The 26,785-nt window shown below is 42.9% G+C and overlaps 1 protein-coding gene across 5 annotated transcripts in view; it reads left to right on the top strand.

The window, feature by feature from the left end:
- lrch2 (leucine-rich repeats and calponin homology (CH) domain containing 2) overlaps positions 1-26,785 on the top strand; it is a 213,691-nt gene that overhangs the window by 95,679 nt on the left and 91,227 nt on the right. For 3 of the 5 annotated variants that reach the window (XM_068047725.1, XM_068047726.1, XM_068047729.1), the window contains 6 exons: positions 6,116-6,227; positions 7,361-7,473; positions 9,185-9,249; positions 14,138-14,242; positions 14,918-14,995; positions 17,059-17,124. In XM_068047725.1, coding sequence (XP_067903826.1) covers positions 6,116-6,227; positions 7,361-7,473; positions 9,185-9,249; positions 14,138-14,242; positions 14,918-14,995; positions 17,059-17,124 — 539 coding nt within the window. The remainder of the gene's footprint in view (positions 1-6,115; positions 6,228-7,360; positions 7,474-9,184; positions 9,250-14,137; positions 14,243-14,917; positions 14,996-17,058; positions 17,125-26,785) is intronic. The other 2 variants (XM_068047727.1, XM_068047728.1) reach the window with 1 other exon arrangement.

The raw sequence follows: 26,785 nt of genomic DNA on the forward strand, positions 1-26,785 counted from the left end.
GATTGTAGGTAGGTCCTGCTTTTTGTTGGGGCCCAGTATTCTTAAAGCTTGTTCGATGGAGGAGACTTTTCTCTCTTGAAGTTCATGTGTCGTCAGTGGGTCCAGAGGCTTGTGAGAAAGAGATGGGAGCAGACAGGAGAGGTCTTCTCAGTCCAGGAGCAAAACAGTCTTTTCTGAATTCAAACTCTTTGTGCAATTCAGAAAAAATCCCAGGTTACCAAGTCAGTTAGTCATGTGACTAGCTGGTCTGATCACATCTGTTTGTGGATTCTCTTGTCTTAGCCGACCCTGGAATGTCTCCTCTTACACAATACCCCGTGCTCAAAGTCCATTGTGTGTTAAAGTGGAGCAGGGAATAGCCCCTTTGTCCCTTCAAGCACTGTCTGTTAGTATGCAAATGTTTTCTCCAGCCACAGCTGATTTGTTAAATAAGTCATTTCCCTGCTCCAGTTTAAAATCCATGTTCATATGACAAAATCAATATGCCTCATTCTTGGCAGGTGGGGGTCTAGCAGGACAAGCATCTTGACCATTATCTAATGGCTAAAACTTAAGCATCATCTTGGCCATTATCTCAGCAGCTGAGCATGTTGATAAACTTGCAGCCCTTATTTATTGACTCTTGACGAGTGTTATTGGGTTACCAGAATTCTTACCATCTTGCATCTTATCTTGGTTGGTACAAATTAATATTGGAGTCACTGTGCTTGAAACCCAAGTAAGGTCCAGGGCCTGATGCTGTTATATCGTCTGCATGCAGGGCTCCAGACAGCTTTTTTTGTTTCACAAGGTCTGAGAAAGGTAAGAATTTTTGAACAGTATGATTTTAAATTAGCCTAATGATTGCAGGGCTATAGGGAAGATCGGGGATGTGGGACTAATTGCATAGCTCTTTCAAAGCACTTTCAAATGGCCACCTCCTGTGCTGCTAGTGCTCAAACATACATTTGGCTTGATGGAGAGTCATATCATGTGACTAGGGTGGTTTCTTTGATAGAAGCTATCAAAACTGAGTGTTTTCAATGTGATAACTTTTTTTTTTGCCATATCTTTACTGAGCATTCTAGTCTTGCTTTGACAGACATGTCCAGCAAGTGGCAGCAGGGAATAGGTGCTGTTGTGAGCTCATTGTGCTTTCTATTTTTCTGATAGCTGTTCTAATTGGCATTCAGCTTTGGGTGTTGCTTGCCATTTCTCTGTAGTGTCTGGTACGAAAGAAAAGTGCAATTTGTGTTCAGTATAACCTTTCTAAACAATGTGATGGTGTTTAAAATGAAAGAAAATATTATTGGAGAAGTTCCAAATAAATCTAAGGCAGTATTTCGATGCATAAAATTGTCGATTTAGAATTTATTGGAGAAGCTGCACTTGGTTCATAGCCTGCACTACTTTTTATGCATGCATTCTTACAGGATTTTGCTCTCACTGCACCCACAGCATACAGCAATTATGGTGGCAATAAGAAGAAATCATCTTCCAGACCTCCATCATTCCTGCTCTGAGCCACTCCCTAGGTGTGTGTATAAAGCCCACTGAAGGGACTTCCGTTTTTTCCCTTCATTTGGGGAAACATCTGGCCTCTGCTTGGTGTTTACCATATCAGCACTGTTAAGATCAAGATGTTGGTAGTTTAGAGTGTGCTCAGCCGTGAGAACCTTCGCCTACTGCCAGCGTATAGAACATTACAGCGCAGTACAGGCCCTTCGGCCCTCGATCTTGGGGAATTTCCAATGTACCTGAGATTTTCTGAGGTTTTGGGTAATTATCTTCATTGTTCGCATTGCTTCATAATTTGTATAATTACCCATTCACTTTCCCAACTTTTTTTGATCAGTAGTGCAGAATTTGACACAAGCTTATTTGTTTTTCTCTCGAGTAAAATTAATAAGGACTTAATGGCCAAAATAAAAGCAAGTTTATTTTTTAACACATTATTTATCAAGAAAATCTGTTGGCTTTTGTTAGTGTTCTGCCCTTCAAAATTCTTGTCAGAAAGGTGTCACATTTGGTGTCATGGTACAATTTAAGCTTGTTATGGAGAAAGTTGCAAAAAAAGGTTTTGGATTGGGGGAGAGCGAATTTTAGTAAAATAAGGCAGGATCTGGCCAAGGTAGACTGGAAAGAGTTACTTGTCGGGAAACATACAGAAGAGCAGTGGGGGGCATTCAAAAAGGAAATGGGGAGGGTACAGGCCCAACATGTTCCCTCTAGGGTAATGGGTAGGAGCAACAAGCCCAGAGAACCATGGATGACCAGAAACATTCAGGGTATGATGAGAAGGAAAAGAGAGAGGCTTTTAGCAAATACAAGGAGAGCAAATCAATGGAAGCATTAGTGGAATACAGAAAGTGTAGGATGGAGCTTAAGAAAGCAATTAGGAGAGCAAAGAGGGGATATGAGAAGCTCTGGCTGGTAAAAGTAGGGAAAATCCCAAGATATTCTATAAGTATATCAATGGGAAGAGGATAACCAGGGAAAGAGTAGGACCCATTAGGGACCCAGGGGGAAATCTGTGGGTGGAGCCAGAGGACATTGGTAGGGTGTTGAATGAATACTTCACATCTGTCTTCACCCAAGAGAATGAGGATGCAGATATGGAACTTAGGGAGAGAGACTGTGAGGTTCTTGAGCAAATTGTCATAGGGAGTGACAAGGTATTGGAGGTTTTGGAAGGCTTAAAAGAGAACAAATCTCCAGGTCTGGACAATTTGTGTCCCAGGATGCTGTGGGAGGCGAGGGTGGAGATTGCAGGGGCTCTGACCCTAATTTTTAATTCCTCTCTGGCCACGGGGGAGGTGCCAGAGGACTGGAGAACAGTTAATGTGGTCCCACTATTTAAGAAAGGTTGTAGAGATAAGCCAGGGAACTACAGACCAGTGAGTCTCACGTCAGTGGGAGGGAAACTATTGGAAAAAATTCTGAAGGAGAGAATCCATCTCCATTTGGAGAGGCAAAATTTGATTAGGAATAGTCAGCATGGCTTTGACAGAGGGAGGTCATGCCTAACAAATTTGATAGTTTTTGAGCATGTGACCAGGTGTGTAGATGAGGGTAATGCAGTTGATGTAGTTTACATGGATTTCAGCAAAGCCTTTGACAAGGTCTCACATGGGAGACTTATCAAGAAAGCAAATGCACATGGATACAAGGTAACTTGATAAGGTGGATTCAAAATTGGCTTAGCTGTAGGAGACAGAGTGATGACAGACGGCTGTTTTAGTGACTGGAAGCCAGTGTCCAGTGGCGTACCACAGGGATCTGTGCTGGGTCCCCTATTGTTTGTCATTTATATAAATGACATAGATGACTATGTGGGGGGTAGGATCAGTAAGTTCGCGGATGACACAAAGATTGGCCGAGTGGTTAACAGTGAGGTGGAGTGTCTTGGGTTACAGGAAGATCTCGACGGGATGGTCAAATGGGCAGAAAAGTGGCAGATGGAATTTAACGCTTGAAAAGTGTGAGGTGATACACTTTGGAAGGAATAATGTGACATGGAAGTATTCAATGAATGGCCTGACACTGGGAAGTTTCGAGGAACAAAGGGACCTTGGTGTGTTTGTCCATAGATCTCTGAAGGCAGAAGGGCAGGTTAATAGGATGGTGAGAAAGGCATGTGGGACACTTGCCTTTATCAATTGAGGCATAGATTACAAAAGCAGGGAGGTCATGTTGGAGTTGTATAGAACTTTGGTAAGGCCACAGCTAGAGTACTGTGTGCAATTCTGGTTGCCACGTTATAGGAAGGATGTGATTGCATTGGAGGGGGTGCAGAGGCGATTCACCAGGATGTTGCCTGGGAAGGAACATTTAAGCTATGAAGAGAGGTTGGATAGGCTTGGGTTGTTTTCACTGGAGCAGAGAAGACTGAGGGGTGACCTGATCGAGGTGTACAAGATTGAGGGGCATGGACAGGGTGGATAGGGAGCAGATGTTCCCCTTAGTTGAAGGGTCAGTTACGAGGGGTCACAAGTTTAAGATGAGGGGTGGGAGGTTTAAGGGGGATTTGAGGAAGAACTTTTTTACCCAGAGGGTGGTGACGGTCTGGAATGCCCTGCCTGGGAGGGTGGTAGATGCAGGTTGCCTCACATCCTTTAAAAAGTACCTGGATGAGCACTTGGCACGTCATAACATTCAAGGCTATGGGCCAAGTGCTGGCAAATGGGATTAGGTAGACAGGTCGGGTGTTTTAATGCATCGGTGCAGACACGATGGGCCGAAGGGCCTCTTCTGCACTGTATTATTCTGTGATTTGGCTCAGTGGTAGCACTCACCATTGAGTCAGAAGGTTATGGGTTCAATTCCCAGCCTAGACCTTTGAACAGGTTGACATCATCTAGGTTGACATTTCTGTGCAGTACTGAAGGAGTGCTGCACCATTGGAAGTGCTGTCTTTCAGTTGAGACATTAGACCAAGACCCTACTCGCCTTCTCAGGTGGATGCAAGTTATCCCAGGACAGTATTCAAGAAAAGCTCGGGACTTTCTGCTAGTGCCCTGGCCAACATTTATCCCTCAACCAAAATCACTAGAACAGATCATTTATCTCGTTGTCATTTGTAAGACCTTGCACAAAAATTAGCTGCTTCATTTCGTTATATCACAGCAGGGACTGCACTTCAGAAATACTTCATGGTTGTGTCACAGACCTGAAACGTTAACTCTGCTTCTCTCTCCACAGATGCTCCTAGACCTGCTTAGTATTTACAGCATTTTCTGTTTTTACCCCAATTGTGAGGAAATGTTCAACTTTTTTTTTGCATGAGCTCGGAATTTTCACATTTGTTTGAATTGTAAGCTCATCAAAGTGAGGGGATGTCAATACTAGTAAATGGCAAAACTTTTTTATTTGCAGTTAGTATTGACAATAAACATTCTCAGCTAAAATATAGCATAACTTGGAGTAAAACTTCCAATACTTGACTCAATAATATACTTTGTCCTGAACCTCAGAAGTGTCCTTTTGCTGCAATGATGAACTTTTTTATTTTACCTTGTGTCTGTCCTGTGTCTTCCATAGCCAATTAAATATCAATTAACAGTAAATTATAGACCATTTTGTACTGTGAGTCTGCACGCGATGATTCAGTGGAGTCTTTCTTGCCTGATTTTGATTTGGGAATTACTTTCATCACATCAGTTTGGGTTAGATTGCAACCCAGATCCCAGTTTAAAAGTAACTTTCTGCAGGAAAGTTCAGTAATTTTGTGTGTTCAGGAATAAGTGAAATTTTTGAAGGTTTAAAAGTCTCAACTTTCTGTTGACACCATTGAAATGTCCACTATTTTAGTATAGTTTCTACGTTCAGTTTTGACAACACAAACATTTTTTTATGATGTCCTTTGGGTATGTGTCTGCATGAGATGAGAAGAGGTGACTGGATTGGTTGAGGTTTCTTAGAGAGGCAACAAGGTGAAGTCCATTGGGGAGTGTATTCCAAAGAACAGGGACGTAAGTGACTCTCAAGTTGTATCAATGGTTGAGTTCAGGAAGTAAAGAATAAGCCATAATTCAGGCTCACAGGATTGGAGGGTGGATGTGAGGACATATGTCTGGTGGCGATCAGTTTAGGTATTTGAAGACGAGAATAAGGATTTTTGAAGTCAAGGTGCTGGGGAAGGCGTGGGGGTGGCGGCGATCAGATTTTGCAGAGAGAGGTGATGGGAGTATGGGGCTAAGTGCAAAATAGGACTTTGACTGCAATGTTCTGAACTAATTGCTGATTGTGAAGAGTGGGTAAAGCCAGATTGGCGAGGAGAGTGCAGGAAAATTGTATTCAGGATACATTGAAAATGTGGATTGGGGTATTGGCAGAGAGGGAGAGATGCAGAGTGTAAACAGGGATTGCAACAGAGGTAGCAAAGCAAATTTTGGTTACTAAAAGATTTGAGGTAGAAAGAATTGGTGCGGGCTGAAGTCTCAACCCCTGATTATAAAAGTGAGAGTTTTTCATTCTACTAATTTTCAGTTTAATTTTTAATATTTTTGCTTTTGGAAATGCTGTGATGCAAATATTTATCTTTACTGACATGGTGCAGAGTATTGTTTATAATTTTGATTTTAAGTTTAACTTTTTGTCCTTGGAAAATATTTTCACATCTGTTTGTTTTGTTCAGCCCTCAGATGATGATACAATTAGCCTACATTCTCAGGTATCTGAAATAACCAAGGACTTGCCTCTGAAGTCAGACAATCATTTAGTTGGGAATAAACTCAACTCACACAAAAGTAAGTACATTTTAGATGTGTTTTTGAAGCACTTGAATTTTATTTTTAATTTAATTTTCATGCTTAAATGTAAATCTTAACGTAAAATTGCTTTTGAAAATATTTGAGTACATGTGTGGAATGTTTTTATTTTTCTCCACTTTTTTTTCTGTCTTCTCTCTCCTTCCCTGAAAGTGCTGACTCCTTGCTGAGGTAACATTCAGTGGGCACCAGGCATCTTCCAGTATCTTGTCTAAGTGGTTGTTAACTCAACTAGCTGGGAAAATTGGCAGGTAATTGAGCTGTTGGCATCACAACCAAGCCTAATCTTGTCCTCACTTGGGTTCCCCAAGCACATACTTCCAGTAGGAGCTGCTGGATGATCAAGAATCCTAATTGTTTCCTCTGTCAAGTGCCTCTGAAACTGCCTCAGTTAAGATCAGCTAAGTCGGCATCTGCTGGAGATTGAACCTGCAATCTTCCTCGTCTGTATGGCTGTTTGACTCAGCTGCTTGTAGAATTTTGAAATTCTCATCCTTGTTTTCAAAATTCCCTCCCTATCTCTGAAACCTTTTCTATCCCCTCAACCCTCTAAGATCTCTGTTGTCCTCCAATTTTGGCCTCATGCACATCCCTGCTTTTAATTACTCCACCATTAATGGCCGTGCCTTCAGCTCTCCGCCTTAAGCTCTGGAATTCCTTCCTTAAATATCTCTGCCTCTTTTTTCCTTGAAAGGCACTCCTTTACACCTATCTCTTTAACCATGCTTTTGGTCACCTAATCTAAAATTTCTCTATGTGGCTTTGTCTCAAATTTTGTCAACTTTCCTGTGAAGCACCTTGGAATGTTTTACTGTATTAAAGCTGCTGTATAAATGCAAATTCTAAACTCACCAAACCATAGATGATGATTAGAACTTTTTGTAGAATGCTGGAGTGTTGATTGGAAACTTTTTTAAATATCCAGAGTTTTGAAAAAGTAACTTACTGGAATTTGTACCAGTTTAATTTAACTTTTTCATATTTGTTTTCACCAATTTAAATACTGACAGGCTTGTGAATAATTAAGTATGCAGTAATAAAGTTTCAGTGTGAGACAAATGCATGTTAAAAGGTCTTCATGTCCTCTGAATATTTTTTGGCTTATATTTTAGCCTCATTGGATCAGGAGCATTTAGACTTCACTGATAATGCAGAAGAGGAGGAGACACCACCGTCTGAAGCAGGAGATGTTCACCTAGTTGCTCCATTTGTGACTTATGTAAAAGTAAGGTGTTTAACTTTCTAGATAGAAACAATTGATACTCTCAATGATGAGTGGATGTTAATAGTGTCAATTGTCTTTGAATGCATTTCATTTTATCATTTTCTGCTTCATAGAAATAACTTAATAGAGCAGGTGATCTTTTTGCCTTAACACCTTTGTTCTTTATACAGTGTCAACAAATGATGCAATGAATGACTTCTCAGGATTCTAATGTTCACAGTTACAAGAAGAGTTAGCAGAATTGGAGTTGTAGATAAAATAGTACAGAGTAATCCCTACTATTTAGACTAGTTCTGCTTGCTGTACCAGTTGAGTATGCAAATACATAACGTCACAAAACAAAGTTTCAAAATTTGAATTGTCTGGAAATAATATAAGATAGGAAAATAGAACCAAGGCACCTATGTTTGCAATACAGTTTTGCCTACAATGTTGGTTAATGTGGTCTAAATTACAAAAATCCTGCTTCCTATTTTTGTGTAATCTGAAAATGTTCATATTGTGCTCCCAATAACATGACTGTTTTTATTAAGAGCATTGGTCCTACCGCTGGCCACTGGAGGGCACCACTGTTTACATTCGTCCAGTCTGGAAAGCATCGATTAAACGCTATGCTGTTTTCTATTTAAGCAACTTCATATCCATGTTGCTCCATTCCCTTTAATACTATGTGCCTTAATTTTATCAACAGCTTCCTATGCAACACCCCATCAAATGCATTGATCACATTTCGTTGAGAATGTGTTTGCTGACAACGCAACCACTAACTGCCGCACTACTTGCACAAGTGCAGTATCATTGACTGAAAGGTCGCTGTCAGTGACCTCTCAGGCAGCTGCCTATAACAAAGATGGTGCTGCTCAATCTTACTCACAGAAGCGCGTAAACTCTGCATTGGCTTCTCTTCCATGCTGCTCGCTGCTCCCTTCTGCCCAACGACTCACCATTTCTCCTCCACACTTCCTCCCGCCCAACTGCTCTCTGCTTCCTCCCACCAACCAGTTGCCGCTTGTGCGATCGGTGCATGGTGGCGTTGGAACGTGAATGCGCACATTCATGCTGGCAAATGTTGGGACGCACTCAACTGATGCGGACGATAGGTCTGCGTTGTCAGGAGATGGTGTTTCTTTTTATCTGTGTCCTTCAAAGAACTCTCAGTTTACAGGACACAGCTTTCCTTTTTTAGAAAAAAATCATTTTACTTTCCCATAATGAATATCAGTGGGTCATTCAGTTATGAAAGGGGTAGGGATATTTCTGCTGGGTACCATCTAACTTGCAGAGATCACTGAATGGGAGCAGGAGCCCTTCCTGAAATTTGAGACAAATCTGCTTGTGTTCAGTCTCCAGTCTTATTTCTTACATGAGTTAGGCATTATGCCATTTGATAGTTATAAGAAGTACATAATATTGACGCCGGGAAAGAGGAAATAGTTGAAAATCTTGATAGTTTAAAGATTGAGATATATTTACCATTTTTAAAATATGATACAATTTCTTAATACTTGAGGTCAATTTAACTAATTATAATCCGGTGAATTTAAAATTGGAATTGTAGACTGGGGCTTCAAGAGGGTCTTGTAGTTATATAACATTGGAATATTTGGGGGTGTGTGGGGATTGTCTGAAGTTTCATGTGAGAGATCCTTATTTTACAAAATGTAGCTTGGAAGATAACGGTGACCAATTTCAATAATGCATTTTGTTTCAGGAGCGAGGGAAGTTGCTTGAAAAATCTCAGCTCATGGAAGAAAATAACTGGGGTGATGAGCCAAGGTATGAACACACAGCTACTTACTCAAAGCTCCAAAAAAGACATTGAAGGGTACTCGAGCTTAAAAGCATTGTGTACTGCTTCAAAATTGGAAACAATTCCTGTATGTTAATGAATTTAATCTTTGAAACAAACTTCCAGGGGATTTTTTTGATGAAGTAACAGAGAGTGGATGACAACTTTGTTTTTGATGTTTTGTATATTGTTATGACCAGGTGAGAAAGGTGTTGAGGGATCTCTTTCAACCTTCACCTGGCCTTATTTTAACAGGATTTAATTTTTAAACATAGTGTTTTGAGCTCTTTCTTGGTGAATCCTTGTTCTCCACTTTCCAGTTATAAGGCAAAGAAATAAGCATAAACAGGCTTTCTTAGGTTTAAAGAAGAAAAGTGAAATTTATTAAAACTTAAACTCTAATTTGGTTCACGCCTATTGATACACGCAGCGCCCCATGCTAGCATGCACACATACGCACATGCAAATAGAGACAGAAAAGAGCAGAAGAAAAATAGTGGAGAGGTTTGAGGCAATCTCTGAAGAGGGTTTTTTTTTTTTTTACTGTGCTTCGGGATCGCTGTAGAATCCTTGATTGTAGGTATCTTACTTTTCATTGGGGTCCAGTATTCTTAAACTTTGTTCATTTGTAGGAGACTTTTCTCTCTTGGGGTTTATGTACCTTCAGTGGTTTCCAAAGCTGGTGAGAGCAGACAGGAGAGTGAGTGGTCTTTTCCAGTCCAAGAGCAAGCAACTTTCTGAGTTCAAATTCTCTGTGGCAAGTTCAAATTCAAAAAAACTCCCAACTGTCAGTTAATGTAACTAAACTGGTCTGACCACATCTGTTTGTGTATTCGACCATCTTAGCAGTTAACTTGGAATGCTAGCCTCTCCACCTTCAATGTCTGGTAATCAAAAGTCCATTGTGGATTAAATTGGCGCAGAAAGTGGCCCCTTTGTCCTTTCCAAGCTCTGCCTGTTACTATGCAAATGTCTTTCTATTCAGGGGCTTGGCAACCCCTTGTAATAGGCCTTCTTTTCTTCCCAGCAACAATTTTAAAATTTAATATCCATGTGGCGAAATATCTGTGCCCCCATTCCTAACAGGTGGGGGCCTGCGTGACAGTATGGACTTTGAAAATGCATTTCATAAAAGGTGATTGACAAAAGAAGCAGAGGCGATGTAAGGAAAAAACTTTTTTACACAATGAATGCTTAGGATTTGGAATGCACTGCCTGATAGGGTAACAGACTCCAGATTCAGTAGTAACTTTCAAAAGAAAATTGAATTAATATTTGAAGGAGAAAAAAAACAGGAAGATTGTGACTAACTGGATTGCTGTTTGAAAGCCCTAGCGCAGTTTCTGGCCTGAATGCCGCCTTCCTGTGTCGTACAATTCTGTTTTTGATTTGTTTTATACTGCTCTTTGTAAACTACTTGAGCCATCTCTTGAGAAAAAAATGCATTCTCCAAAAGGTTTGGTATTTTAATTGTTTTGATTAGTTTAATGAATAGACTTTGATTATCAGGACGGCGCAGTGGTTAGCACTGCAGCCTCACAGCTCCAGTGACCCGGGTCCGGTTCTGGGTACAGCCTGTGCGGAGTTTGCAAGTTCTCCCTGTGACCGCGTGGGTTTCCGCCGGGTGCTCCGGTTTCCTCCCACAGCCAAAGACTTGCAGGATGATAGGTAAATTGGCTATTGTAAATTGCCCCAAGTGTAGGTAGGTGGGGATGTGGTAGGGGACATGGGATTAATGTAGGATTAGTATAAATGGGTGGTTGATGGTTGGCACAGACTCGGTGGGCCGAAGGGCCTGTTTCAGTGCTGTATCTCTCTGACTCTTACCTACTTTATCATTTGCATAGATGAGGGAGCTGGTGCTTTTCTCATTGGAGCGAAGAAGGATGAGAGGTGACTTGATAGAGGGGTACAAGATGATGAGAGGCATATATAGAGTGGATAGTCAGAGACTTTTTCCCAGGGTGGAAAGGGCTATCACCAGGGGGCATAATTTTAAGGTGATTGGAGGAAGGGTTCGGGGAGACGTCAAAGGTTTAGATTAGATTAGATTAGATTAGATTAGAGATACAGCACTGAAACAGGCCCTTCGGCCCACCGAGTCTGTGCCGAAGAAAGGTAGGTTCTTTACACAGAGTGGTGGGTGCATGGAATGCGCTGCCAGCGGTGGTAGTAGAAGCAGATACATTAGGGCCATTTAAGCGACTCTTGGATAGGTACATGGATGATAGTAGAATGAAGGGTAGGTAGTTAGTTTGATCTTAGAGTAGGTTAAAGGTTCGGCACAACATCGTGGGCCGAAGGGCCTGTACTGTGCTGTACTGTTCTATGTTCTATGTGTGCATGTCCACACACAGTTTTGAGTGTTCCATCATGCTACAAATGTCCCACTTTGTATAAAATGACAAGATATCACAACTGAGTGAGTTTTAAAAAAATGTTTACCAGTAGAAAATTATGTCAGTTATTTTCTGAACTTGTGATCTCAGCTTTTCCAGGTTATCACAAGGAATACCCAAGCAGCTGCCAATCTAGAAGGATTTCTGACAAATAATTGATAGCACTTCTTAATTCAATCACTTCTACAGCAACAGTCTAAGAATGCATCTGGTTAAAAGCCAAAAATCTGTGCTCCGGACCTTAAACTACCCATGATCAACCAGTATAATAAAGGAAATGAACTTGAGTTATGTAATGTTTTCCGTATTATTAGGACAACCTACAAAATGTTTCACAGCAAATGAATTATTTTTGAAATATTACCTAGGAAGACTTCTAAGTATTAGAAATGTTAAGCTTTTAAACTTGTTTTTCTGCTGAACCAATGGTTGCATCGGTGCATTTGTGGTTAAGTTCTAGATCAGGGGTATCCAACTTTTTTGCGTGGGGGGTCCACATTACAATTTTTGTCCCACGTGGGCCAGTGTAGAAAATTTCAGTAAGATAAAGGCATTAAAAATTTATCTTGCTATTAATCAAAACAACGACAAATGTCCACTTTTATGAGGAAGCTTTAAATGAGGACTAACTTGACTTAGTTTCTCGTCACTATGTTGAACACCGATTTAGTGACATACTTGGCATTGTTTTTGCTTGCATTAGTACTCAATCTCTGCCCTACTTGATGTAACGATGGAGTATTCTGGACAGATGTCCATCGGTCAGGAGTAATCTTGACCTCTTTCCCCTCCCTCCCTCCCTCTCTCTCTCCTCCACCCCCCCATTCCCCATCTTTCTGTGTCTCTCCTCTCTGTCTTTCTCCACTTCCCCCCCCCCCCCCCCAATTCCCCATCTTTCAGTCTCTCTCTCTTCCCTCCTCTCCCTGTCTGTCCCTCTCTTCTCTTCCCGCTCCCCCCCATGATCTGTGTGTCTTTGCTGCCCACTCCCTCCACTCTCACCATAAATATGCATAACAGAGACCGGCTGTCTGCTGGGCGCAGTCATATTGGGCTGAATTTTACAGACCCTCCAAACTCGGGGGTCTTGGTGTGGGGGGAAGGAACGGAAAATGCCTCCTGGAGAGGGCCGCCACACCCCGACACTGGGAAGGCCAGGCCCAATATTGCCGGCGGCGGTGAGGCCTTGTAGTGGCCCGCCCCCGCTGGGAGCCCCATTTCAATATGTGAATTAATTAATTACCGTTGTACTCCCGCCATCCGTCCCAGAGCGGTCTTCGTACCGCTGGCCGGCACTCCTGCGCCTTCGGATTCCCGTCCGGGTAACCAAGGCGGAACACTGGCAGGGAGGGGGAAGCAGCTAAGTTTCTCAGTGCGGTGGGGTGGGGGGAAGCGGGGTCAAAGTAATCTCATTGGTGTAGGGGATGATGGGAAGCATTATAGTTTAAAGTTTATGTAGTTTGAGGGGGGAGGTCAGGTGGACAAGGTAAATGTTTTGTGGGGGGGGAGGGGAGAAGAAGGCAAGAAATTAATTAATTGGGGGGCGTGGGAGAGGGGCAGAATAAATGCATTTAATTTTTTCATTACATTTTTCTTTAAGTATTTAAATTGAAAGTTAGGGCTCAAGGCCCTTTTAAAAATGGCAGTAGCGCCTACGCACAGGCAGTTGACGCCATTGCCGGGGATGCCTGCCCCTTCCACGTCATCGGGGGTCGTTCCGTCCTGGCTATTTAAATGAGCTGCTGCACTGATTAGCACGGCAGCTCTGGGACCATAAATTTCATCCCATTGTGTGGGAATGGGATCCTAACAGACCTATAGCTGTCCGCCGAGGTGCCTGACATTCTGGCAGTTGGCACCTGCAGGCTGGATGGGAACTTTTGGAGGTCCAGAGTCTGGCTGCGGGCCGCATGTTGGACATCTATGTTCTAGATATAAAACACTATAAATGATAGCTTTAAAGAAAAAGTTGAAACTACACTTTTTCCCCAATTCAGTGGAGTTTAATAGGTATCCAGTAAATTGCTACAGCTGTTATGTCTCCATCTTGCATTTTTTTAAAAAACCTCCACTGGCATTGCAGAAGACTTTTTTTTAAAACTGTGCTGCTTTCAGACCACGCAAGAAGTTCCATTAACCACCAGACAGAATGATGCACAGAAAATACATATTTTATGGTTAAAACCATACAATGAATTGGAGGTATGCCTTGGAGTGTTAGAAGACCCAGATGTTACCACCATTTATATAAAAAAAAATACAAGACTGAAAGAGAATTTTGGAAGTTTTCTTTTTGGTCTTCAATGAAAGTTTCACAGTCCGCTTACTAATTTCCCTTAACACCAGAAGCGTGACTCATGGGAGAAAATATTGTTTTTCCTCCCACAATATAAATTTAAGTTCATGTTTTTTTTAAAGGTGTTTTGTGTCTTCTCTAGATGGTTCCTCATAGTAACATTACTTGATTGTGAAATTGCAGGTCTTCGGATTTGCAGCAAATGGTACGAGATGACGATGAGTTGAAGGAAGTGACGGATTTGCGTAAAATAGCAGCTCAATTATTGCAGCAAGAACCACAAAACAGGTAGAATAATGTTTATTCGTCCCGATTGACTATTGCAAACAACCTTTTGGAAATAGTAAAATTATTTTAAGCCAACAGTTCTATCTAATTAAAAACATATGAGCTATTCTGAATTTCAAGTTGCTTAATACAAGTTATCTGATAATTGAATGCTTTAAGACCTTAATTCCCACTTTTCTGTTAATTACAATGCTTAATTCAAGCTGTCACAATTCAATATTTTACTGTAGAAACTGTTTCAAATTATTAGAGGTAGACTACATAGGGTTTTGCAGAAGGCATTAAATTTGTGCCTCATGCACTTTTTAAAATATTGTAAAGGTGGTCTCATATAGATGCTATCCTAAAAAGAACATTTTGTAAATCTGTAGATTGGGAACATAAAATTAGATAATTGTCTATCTTTCTCTTTTATCTGTTTTTTGCCCCTTTTGCTTTCTCTCTTTCTTTCTAATCCCTTTGTGTTTTAATCTGCAGTCCAATTCCAATACTGCTATTCTTTCTGATCCAGTGTATTCCTATATTGCCAAATGTGGCAACTTTTTAGAATATTAAATACCTAGTCTTGATTTCTTTTCACATGTCATTACTAATAACTTCCATATGCTTTCCCAATACCTTCTTTCTTCCTTGTTTCATACTGGGATGATTGATGCTCATGATGTTTGAGTACAGACGGAGGCCATTAACTTTTAAAGCATCACTTAATGAAAAATTTATCCAGCGGAGAAAGGCAGCAGGACCAGGATCAAGGTACATTTATAGAACAAACCAAAACATAAAAGTGGCTTTCTTGTACCGCTGTGTAAGCATTCATAAAGCAAGCAATAGACTAATTTTTCTTCAGCTGGTGCATATTGCGTTACCATGAAATTGTTCCCAGAATCTTGTGCTTTTAGAAAATGCACAGAAGTGATTCTTAGGAATGTTATGGCTTTTGCATACTGATATTTTTCCATGTATACTATTTAAATTTCAACTAACCTATTGACCTAAAACAAAATGAGCAACAAAAATGGATGAAATGGGAATAAATAAAATTTCCAGAACAAATTAATACAACATATGATAGCATCTTGTGCTGTTATTCTGATGACAAACTTTTGGCACACAAATTATTATTTTCGCTAGTTGAGTGAGGTTTCAAATCTTTCAGATTGGATGATGCTCCAGCTTCTGGGTCAGCATGCATAATCAGCCACTGCTTGCTATGAGTTCGATGAAGATCTAAGGCTAGACCCTTTTAGCTCCATTTACATTAATTCAGTTAAACTTTTTTCCTAGTTTTACAGATCTTATTTTGGCTGATGCTGAAGACTATTTAAGTATATGAAGCTTTAATTTAACCATAGAAATATTGAACCATCCTATCTTTTTTTATTGTGACGCCAAAAGTGAGATCATGGCATAATGCTTATTTGTTGCTTCCAGTTTGACTAGGTATAGCTTAATATGAGAATTGTAGTTTGTAACTCTATCAATGCAAATCCAAGACCCCAGATCAGCAATAAACAGTTTCTGTTGTGTATACTGATCAAGTTGTACCCATAGTGTTTTGTTTCTTTTCTTGTACTTCTCATATAGTTAAAATTCCTATTCTCTTGCTTAAGTAGAATATGTAGTTAAAGCTGAAGTATTCTGAGTTAGTGCAAAAAGTGTGATTTGGGGTATTAACGCTTACAAAAATGATTAGATGTTTGAATTAGGCTTCTGAAAATAAAGAAGCCATATCTTCAATCTCCCAGGACTCTGAACTGAGTTAATCTCTTGAATTTTTATAATTAACCTTTTCTATCTTGTATTTTGATGTCAGTTTTAATGTTTCAGATCCTTTCTTTAAATTTGTTCATAGACTATGGTACCTCCTTATTGACACATTTCAGTCAGTCAGTGTCAGCTAGCCAGGTCCATAGTTATTTGAAGATAAATGTATGGCATCTTTTCTTTCTGTTTGATGGTTCATCTGTAAAGTTATTGTTATCTAGCTTTTCTTGCCACTACATCAGTTATGCTAGGTTTTCTTTTTTGTTTTTTGTATTGCCAGTACAATTTTTATCCTTGACTGATTGTTTTGTAGTTATCAACATTTTGATATTAAGATGCTTTTTCTGTGGTATTTATGCAATTTAACAAGATATGATTTGGTCCTGCAGTGTTGAACATAAGCATGGTATTGCTGTTTTGGCTGGATGTTGCAGGTTTATATTTTAGTGGAAAATGGAATATTCGTCCATGTAAAATTGACTGACTTTATTTCCTGGTCAGAAAGCTTGAGATGCTTGTGTCATTCAGGATTCTCATTCAGTGTGAATGCAGGAAAAAGAATAAAAACTGACTCCTAGCAATAACAGCTTTTCATATTTTCCAAATGTTATTCACCTACATCTACTTGTTTATATTACTAAAGCGATTAAGTCACTCCCACCACTAATTTTCTACTACTTCATCTCGACAATGAGATCACAGCAATGCAGTCGATGAATCCACCAACCTGCACCTGCAAGCTGTTGAAGATTTGAAAAAGAAACCAGGAACAGAGCGGCTCCACGGATAATTTTAAGTGTTCGTGGTACATCAACATTCAATATCCTGCACCTTTTTAAATGACTGCTTTTTGAAGCATTTAAACAGTCCATTTATATAAAAACTGCATCTTGTATGGCATTGCTCATGGTGAGTCAAAGGATATGGAAACTCTTAGGCAGCTTTTTTTTTACTTCAGGAAGAAAGTGGCAATAAATTTTGCTAATGTATTTTATGAAGTTGTAAATTTGAAATAACTTTGTCATTGCTTTTCATCTGCTTATTTTTTCCAGACTTTTCGTTCAGTCATCTTCAATAAGTGGAAGGGATAGGAAGAAGAAAGTATTGGAGTCTGATAGGTATTTGCGCATATTGTGCTCATTCACGCTCCCTCTCCCCTCCCTCAGAACATATCCTTTTGTCCAAGACTTGTGCTGCACTAATAAATTTCAGTTTAGGAACTTTCAGAACTCCACTGGATGTGCACAAGCTGCCCCATATCACTGCTTGCACCTAGAACTTAATATAAGATACATTGCACACTTGTATTTTTTACCCTTTGCAGAGTTTGATTTGGACTTCAGTTCTGCTTTGTTCTTAATTCTAGAAGATTTAATTGCATTTCTTAGTATTTTTAACACTAACAGTGTTGTATTTGTAAACAGCAGAGATTTCCAGTTCAGTGCAGCTCTCTTTCAGTTCAGACTGTCTGAATTCACGTAGTCCTTATAGTCAGCAGCAGAAAAGTTTCATTTCCAGGTCTGCATTCTAACTCCGATCCTGCACATGAAGGGGTAGAGTTCTAATTACTGCATTTCTCACGCATAAATATTTATATTCAGTTAGAACAAATGTAGCAGAACACTCAGTGGTTGATATAATATACTATTAAACTATCAAATCCGGAGCAGAACCCCGTAGGCGGTCATGTGTCACCTTTGGCATGTTTCCGGCAGTTCCTGCTTTTCCATGCGGCTGGTTTGTTCAGAGTGTCTGCAGCCACGGCGTGCGGTAAGTCCCTTGAGGTGAAGAAGGAGCAGCGGGACCCGAGAGAAGTCTTGAGAAAAGGTGCCCTGAACACCCAAAAAATCCACGAACGGTGCCCCCGGCCGCAACTTCAAAGCGCCCACGGGAGATGGCTCAGAGAGCATCTGCAGCGCACCGTCGGCAATGCTGCATGCCTTTATTTAAACCACTGCAAAAAAAAAAAAACCCTTAGCAAATGTAATCACCTCTAAGTCTGCCAAAAGATGCTTCACCTCCCGAAGGACATGGATGAGCTTTCCGGGCGTCGATGGTGGGCACTGAGGAAATGGCTTATTGCATGCGCCATGGAGAGGTCACTCCATAGTTGCCTCACAGCGACTGACACAACACGGAAGGCAGCAGTTACGGGTTATAAGTCCAGATAAATTGGCGTAGAAACTGGGCGCCACGGGTTGCCTTTGTCGGTGGGAGAGGTCATTGCACCTCACTGGACAGCTACCGCCCGCCTCAAACCGGGCAGCCCCCGGTCAATAAGGTTCTGTCCCGCCACAGTCTGCCTGCTTCAATGGGTGCTTGGAGCTCAGGGTCATTGCCCGAAAGGTGGACTGATACACCGCACCAAACAACATGAAAAAAGGAAAGAAGGTACCAGCCCTTCGCTTTGCAAGCTAGAACGTCAGAACTATGTGTCCTGGCCTATCGGAAGACCTTACACAAATCAACGATTCTCGGAAGACCGCCATCATTAACAACGAGCTCAGTAGACTGAATGTGGACATTGTAGCACTTCAGGAGACTCGCCTCCCCGCGAGTGGCTCTCTAGCAGAGCAAGACTGCACCTTCTTCTGGCAGGGCAGGGATCCTGAAGAACCAAGACAGCATGGAGTGGGCTTCGCCATCAGAAACTCCTTGCTCAGCATGATAGAGCCTCCCTCAAATGGCTCGGAACGCATACTGTCCATCCGACTGCTCGCCACCTCTGGTCCAGTACACCTACTCAGCATCTGTGCTCCAACACTCTGCTCCCCACCTGAAGCTAAAGACCAGTTCTATGAACAACTCCGTAACATCATTAGCAGCATCCCCAACACCGAACACCTATTCCTGCTGGGGGACTTTAATGCCAGGGTTGGGGCCGACCATGACTCATGGCCCTCCTGCCTTGGGCGCTATGGCGTTGGAAGGATGAATGAGAACGGGCAGAGACTGCTTGAGTTGTGTACCTATCATAACCTCTGCATCACCAACTCGTTCTTTCACACTAAACCCTGTCACCAGGTTTCATGGAGGCACCCAAGATCGCATCGTTGGCACCAGCTAGACCTCATTGTCACAAGGCGAGCCGCCTTAAACAGTGTTCAAATCACACGCAGCTTCCACAGTGCGGACTGCGACACCGACCACTCCCTGGTGTGCAGCAAGGTTAGACTCCGACCAAAGAAGTTGCATCATTCCAAGCAGAAGGGCCACCCGTGCATCAACACGAGCAGAATTTCTCACCCACAGCTGTTACAAAAATTTCTAAGTTCACTTGTAACAGCCCTTCAAAACACTCCCACAGGGGATGCTGAGACCAAGTGGGCCCACATCAGAGACGCCATCTATGAGTCAGCTTTGACCACCTACGGCAAAAGTGCGAAGAGAAATGCAGACTGGTTTCAATCTCATAATGAAGAGCTGGAACCTGTCATAGCCGCTAAGCGCATTGCACTGTTGAACTACAAGAAAGCCCCCAGCGATTTAACATCCGCAGCACTTAAAGCAGCCAGAAGTACTGCACAAAGAACAGCTAGGCGTTGCGCAAACGACTACTGGCAACACCTATGCAGTCATATTCAGCTGGCCTCAGACACCGGAAACATCAGAGGAATGTATGATGGCATGAAGAGAGCTCTTGGGCCAACCATCAAGAAGATCGCCCCCCTCAAATCTAAATCGGGGGACATAATCACTGACCAACGCAAACAAATGGACCGCTGGGTTGAGCACTACCTAGAACTGTACTCCATGGAGAATGCTGTCACTGAGACTGCCCTCAATGCAGCCCAGCCTCTACCAGTTATGGATGAGCTGGACATACAGCCAACCAAATCGGAACTCAGTGATGCCATTGATTCTCTAGCCAGCGGAAAAGCCCCTGGGAAGGACAGCATTACCCCTGAAATAAGCAAGAGTGCCAAGCCTGCTATACTCTCAGCACTACATGAACTGCTATGCCTGTGCTGGGACGAGGGAGCAGTACCCCAGGACATGCGCGATGCCAATATCATCACCCTCTATAAAAACAAAGGTGACCGCGGTGACTGCAACAACTACCGTGGAATCTCCCTGCTCAGCATAGTGGGGAAATTCTTTGCTCGAGTCGCTCTGAACAGGCTCCAGAAGCTGGCCGAGCGCGTCTACCCTGAGGCACAGTGTGGCTTTCGTGCAGAGAGATCGACGGTTGACATGCTGTTCTCCCTTCGTCAGATACAGGAGAAATGCCGTGAACAACAGATGCCCCTCTACATTGCTTTCATTGATCTCACCAAAGCCTTTGACCTCGTCAGCAGACGTGGTCTCTTCAGACTTCTAGAAAAGATTGGATGTCCACCAAAGCTACTAAGTATCATCACCTCATTCCATGACAATATGAAAGGCACAATTCAACATGGTGGCTCCTCATCAGACCCCTTACCTATCCTGAGTGGTGTGAAACAGGGCTGTGTTCTCGCACCCACACTTTTTGGGATTTTCTTCTCCCTGCTGCTTTCACATGCGTTCAAATCCTCTGAAGAAGGAATTTTCCTCCACACAAGATCAGGGGGCAGGTTGTTCAACCTTGCCTGTCTAAGAGCGAAGTCCAAAGTACGGAAAGTCCTCATCAGAGAACTCCTCTTTGCTGACGATGCTGCTTTAACATCTCACACTGAAGAGTGCCTGCAGAGTCTCATCGACAGGTTTGCGGCTGCCTGCAATGAATTTGGCCTAACCATCAGCCTCAAGAAAACGAACATCATGGGGCAGGACGTCAGAAATGCTCCATCCATCAATATTGGCGACCACGCTTTGGAAGTGGTTCAAGAGTTCACCTACCTAGGCTCAACTATCACCAGTAACCTGTCTCTAGATGCAGAAATCAACAAGCGCATGGGAAAGGCTTCCACTGCTATGTCCAGACTGGCCAAGAGAGTGTGGGAAAATGGCGCACTGACACGGATCACAAAAGTCCGAGTGTATCAGGCCTGTGTCCTCAGTACCTTGCTCTATGGCAGCGAGGCCTGGACAAGGTATGCCAGCCAAGAGCGACGTCTCAATTCATTCCATCTTCGCTGCCTCCGGAGAATACTTGGCATCAGGTGGCAGGACTATATCTCCAACACAGAAGTCCTTGAAGCGGCCAACACCCCCAGCTTATACACACTACTAAGTCAGCGGCGCTTGAGATGGCTTGGCCATGTGAGCCGCATGGAAGATGGCAGGATCCCCAAAGACACATTGTACAGCGAGCTCGCCACTGGTATCAGACCCACCGGCCGTCCATGTCTCCGCTATAAAGACGTCTGCAAACACGACATGAAATCGTGTGACATTGATCACAAGTCGTGGGAGTCAGTTGCCAGCATTCGCCAGAGCTGGCGGGCAGCCATAAAGACGGGGCTAAAATGTGGCGAGTCGAAGAGACTTAGTAGTTGGCAGGAAAAAAGACGGAGGCGCAAGGGGAGAGCCAACTGTGCAACAGCCCCGACAAACAAATTTCTCCGCAGCACCTGTGGAAGAGCCTGTCACTCCAGAATTGGCCTTTATAGCCACTCCAGGCGCTGCTTCACAAACCACTGACAACCTCCAGGCGCGTATCCATTGTCTCTCGAGATAAGGAGGCCCAAAAGGAAACTATCAAACTAAAAAAAATCCTGGCAGAGCTTGAATTGGGCTTGATGATCTTCAGTTATAGAAAAGAGGGAATTTAAGTCAGAGTTTCTGCCTATGGTTGCTTCCCATTGATCTCTGCTACCAGCACATCCCTGTGTAGCAAGGGAAGGATAGGTTCCATTGTGAGGCTCCTCTGCAGTCACATAGTTAATTTGTTCAAGGTGTTTTCTGTTCTAGCTTAATGTTGATGTGAAATCTAGTTGAGATATATTTTTGTTAAAATTGCATAATCAAGTTTAATTCACATGATTATCAAGGTGGTGGATTTTAGACAGTTCAAGGTGAAACTGATGCGCATGTGCTAACATAGAAGCACAAATTCTTCATCAAAAAATGCTTTCTGCTTTAAACAAAGACCAGATGAAGACTTCTTTTGAATTGGCTGATAACTCAAAAATGAAACAATTGAACATAAGTAGGCGGAGGAGTAGATCTTACAGTCCATCGAGCCTGTGCCACCATTCAATACGATCACGGCTGACCTTCGGCTTCAGCTTCACATTTATGCCCGCTAGAGGCCTACTTGGGTCGGGAAAAAGGAACCCGACCCGAACCCAACTGAACCACAGTGGATCCGAGCCAGACCTGGCCCAAGTCCCTCCAATTTAGCCCCGGGCCTGACTCGACCTGAGCCGACCATCCCTTTACTTACCTTCCTGACACCGAACCTGCAACAAGCTGCAGCGAATGCGTGATGACGTTATATTGACGTCACTCGCTTACTGCGCAGACTGAGTTTCGTTCCGGATTCCCAGCTTGGGTAGGTTTTTTTAATTTCAATACTTACTAGCAGAGCACTTACCGTGTGTGTCCAGCCTGACCCGACCTGACTTGGCCCAACCTGACCCGAGCCTGAAAGCTGGACCCGACCCGAACCCGATACATGTCGTTGGGTCCCGTCTGGTTTGGGTTGGGAGGCAGGCCTCTGCTGCCCGCTACCCATATCACTTGATTCCCTGAGACACCAAAAATTGTTTGTCTCGACTTTGAATGGATTCAACGATGACACGTCCACAACCATCTGGGATAAAGAATTCCAAAGATTTGCAGCCCTTTGAGTGAAGAAATGTCTCCTCATCTCAGTCTTAAGTGATTGGCCCCTTCTCCTGTGACTCTGTCCCTGCTTTCCAGATTTCCCAGCCAGGGGAAACAACCTCTGTCTACCCTTTCAAACCACTTCAAAATCTTGTATGTTTCAATGAGATCCCACCTCATTCTTTTAAACTCCAGAGAATATAGACCCAATTTACTCAACCTCTCATCATTGGACAACCCTTTTAAACCAAGGGACTAATGTGGTCAACCTTTGCTGTACCCCTCCAATGCAAGGATATCCTTCCTTAAATATGGAGGCCAAAACTGCGCACAGTACTCCAGGTGTGGTCTCACCAAAGGCCTGTACAATTGTAGTAAAACCTCTTTATTCTTGTACTCCAATCCCCTTGCAATAAAGGCGAACATGCCGTTTGCCTTCCTAATTGCTTGCTGTACCTGCATGCTGTCTTTAGGTTCCTTGTATGAGTACACACAAGACCCTCTGAACATCAGCATTTATAAGTTTCATGCCTTTTTAAAAAAAAAAAAAATTCTGCTTTTCTCCCCTTATTACCAAAGTGAATAACCTCACATTTCCCCACATTATACTCCATCTGATGCCTTGTTGCCCACTCTATTTGTGTCTTCCTCACAAGCTTGCATTCCCACCTAGCTTGGTACTGTCAGCAGTCTTGAGTACACTCCTCTTTGTCTAAGTCAATAATATAGATTGTAAACAAAAACAAGAAATGCTGGAATCACTCAGCAGGTCTGGCAGCATCTGTGGAAAGAGAAGCAGAGTTAACGTTTCGGGTCAGTGACCCTTCTTCGGAACTGACAAATATTAGAAAAGTCACAGATTATAAACAAGTGAGGTGGGGGTTGGGCAAGAGATAACAAAGGAGAAGGTGCAGATTGGACCAGGCCATATAGCTGACCAAAAGGTCACGGAGCAAAGGCAAACAATATGTTAATGGTGTGTTGAAAGACAAAGCATTAGTACAGATTAGGTGTGAATATACTGAATATTGAACATCAGCAAGTGCAAACCTGAACACGTTTTTTTCGTGTTTTTTTCAGGTGGTTTTTCTTCAGGTTTGCACTTGCTGATGTTCAATATTCAGTATATTCACACCTAATCTGTACTAATGCTTTGTCTTTCAACACACCATTAACATATTGTTTGCCTTTGCTCCGTGACCTTTTGGTCAGCTATGTGGCCTGGTCCAATCTGCACCTTCTCCTTTGTTATCTCTTGCCCAACCCCCGCCTCACTTGTTTATAATCTGTGACTTTTCTAATATTTGTCAGTTCCGAAGAAGGGTCACTGACCCGAAACGTTAACTCTGCTTCTCTTTCCACAGATGCTGCCAGACCTGCTGAGTGAATCCAGCATTTCTTGTTTTTGTTTCAGATTTCCAGCATCCGCAGTATTTTGCTTTTAATATAGATTGTAAATATTGTTATAGAATAATATTTAAATGGAGAGTGCCTGCAGAATGCTGCAGTACAGAGGGATCTGGGTGTCCTTGTACGTGAATCACAAGCAATTAGTATGCAGGTACAGCAAGTAATTAAGGCGGCTCATGGAATGGTGGCATTTACTGCAAGGAGAAGGAGTATAAAAGTATGGCAGTCTTGCTACGACTGTACAAGGCGTTGGTGAGACTGCACCCTAGAGTACTGTGTATAGTTTTGATCTCCTTACTTGAGGGATGTACTTGCATTGGAAGCAGTTCAGAGAAGATTGACTGTGCTGATTCCTGGAATAATGGGGTTGTCTTAAGAGGAAAGTTTGAGCAGGTTAGGTCTATACTCATTGGAGCTTAGAAGAATGGGAGGTGACCTTATTGAAACATCTAAGATTCTGAGGGGGCTTGACAGGTTGGTGCTGAGAGGATATTTTCCCTCATGGGGGAATTAGAACTAAGAGGGATAGTTCCAAAATAAGGGATCTCCAATTTAATATGGAGATGAGGAGGAATTCCTTCTCTGAGGGTTGTAATCTTCGGAATTCACTTCCCCAGAGAGCAGTGGAGGCTGGTCATTGAATATATTAAAGGCTGAATTGGACAGATTTTTGATGTACAAGGGTTATAGGGATCCAGCAGGGAAGTGAAGTGAAAAGGCCACAATCAGACCAACCCTTCTTAGGCAGCCCCTCGGGAATGAGGATGACTTTCTTCCACTCCAGACTTATGGGTCCTTAGGTGACCGAATAGTCAAATTCTGGATCAGCACACTCTGCCACAGGTGGCGCTGGTGGGTGTTTGGTGACAAGTGAATGGGATGCTCGAAATTTCGAACTCTCCTTCCGCTGTTTGAACTTGATTGCTGGCTGGGCATGTTGATATTGTTCAAACTGGCTGGCACCATCGCGGATGCTTCTCCTCCATTTTGGGCAGTCTTGAGCAAGAGATTCCCATGAATCAGTAGAAATGTCACTTTTTTTCAGGGAGACTTTAAGGGCATCCTTGTAGTGTTTCGTCTTACCTCCTGGTAGCCTCTTGCCGTGACAGAGCTCATGGTAGAAAGCTTGTTTTGGGAGTCTTGTGTCAGGCATGCAGATGATGTGGCTTGCCCAGCGAAACTGACTAGCCATGACCAGTGTCTCGATACTGGGGGTGTTGGCCTGAGAGAGGACACTGATATTGGAGCGTCTGTCCTGCCACTGAATTTGCAGGATCTTGCAGAGGCATCGCTGGTGATATCTCTCCAGGGCTTTGAGATGTCTGCTGTACAGTGTCCATGTTTCCGACGCATACAGGAAGGCAGGTAACACTCTGGCCTTGTAGACCATGAGCTTGGTGCCAGGTTTGAGGTCTTTGTCATCAAACACTCTTTTCCTTAGACGACCAAAGGCTTCGCTGGCACGCTGGAGGTGATGCTCAGTTTCATCGTCGATGTCTGCCCTTGCTGAGAGGAGGTTCCCAAGGTATGGGAAGTGATCAACATTGTCCAATGGTTCGCCGTGGATCTTGATAGTTGGGGGGACAGTGTTGCACTGCGGGAGCAGACTGGTAGATGACCTTTGTCTTCCGGATGTTTAACTTAAGGCCTATTTTTTCATTTGCCCCCATGAATGCATCGACGGGAGTTTGAAGCTCAACCTCTGAGTGTGCACATACGCAAGCATCGTCAGCATACTGCAGCTCGATGACAGAGTTTGGAGTGGCCTTGGTTCTGGATTGGAGGCGATATAGGTTAAATAGTTTGCTGCTCGTCCTGTAGAGTAGATCTACTCCGGCAGGGAGCTTCAAGGAGATGAGGTGGAGTGTTGGGGCGAGGAAGATGGAAAAGAGCATTGGTGCATGGCACAGCCTTGCTTGACCCTAGTTTGTAGTCAGATTGGGTCATTGGCAATTTGTTGGCAAGGATTACAGCTTGCACGTCGTCTTGCAGCAGGCAGAAGATGGTGATGAGTTTCTCCGGGCACTCAAATTTGGGGGGGATCTTCCATAATCCCTCCCGATTGATACAGTCAAAGGCCTTTGTGAGGTCAAAGAAGGCCATGTATAAAGGTTGCTGCTGCTCTACATTTTTCTTGGAGTTGTCTTGCTGTGAAGATCATGTCCACTGTGCCCCTTGATGGATGGAATCCACATTGTGATTCCAGTAGGAGCTCTTCAGCCACAGGGAGGAAGCAGTTGAGAAGGACTCTTGCGATGACCTTCCCTGTGGTGGACAGCAGGGATACCCCTCTGTAGTTACCACAGTCAGTCTTGTTGCCTTTTTTTGGTCACAATTACGGTGTCTCAGAAATCCCCTAGCATGCTGTCCTTCCAGATGAGGGAGATGAGACCATGATTTTATTGAATGGTGGAGCAGCCTCGAGGGGCTGAATGGCCTACTCCTATTTCTTATCTTATGAAATAGCTGAGACCCTAGCACTGATACTTGCAGCACACCACTAGTTACAACCTGTCAACTTGAAAATGCTCCGTTTGTCCATACACCTTGCTTCGTGTCAGTTAATCATCCTTTCTCCATAAACCCTCATTTTGCATCATGACCTTGTCGAATGCCTTTTGGAAATCCAAATATGCTACATACTCTGTTCCCATTTATCTCCCCTACTAGCTACAT

This window comes from Heterodontus francisci, chromosome 15 (assembly GCF_036365525.1).
Source record: "Heterodontus francisci isolate sHetFra1 chromosome 15, sHetFra1.hap1, whole genome shotgun sequence".
In the NCBI taxonomy this organism is placed as follows: domain Eukaryota; kingdom Metazoa; phylum Chordata; class Chondrichthyes; order Heterodontiformes; family Heterodontidae; genus Heterodontus; species Heterodontus francisci.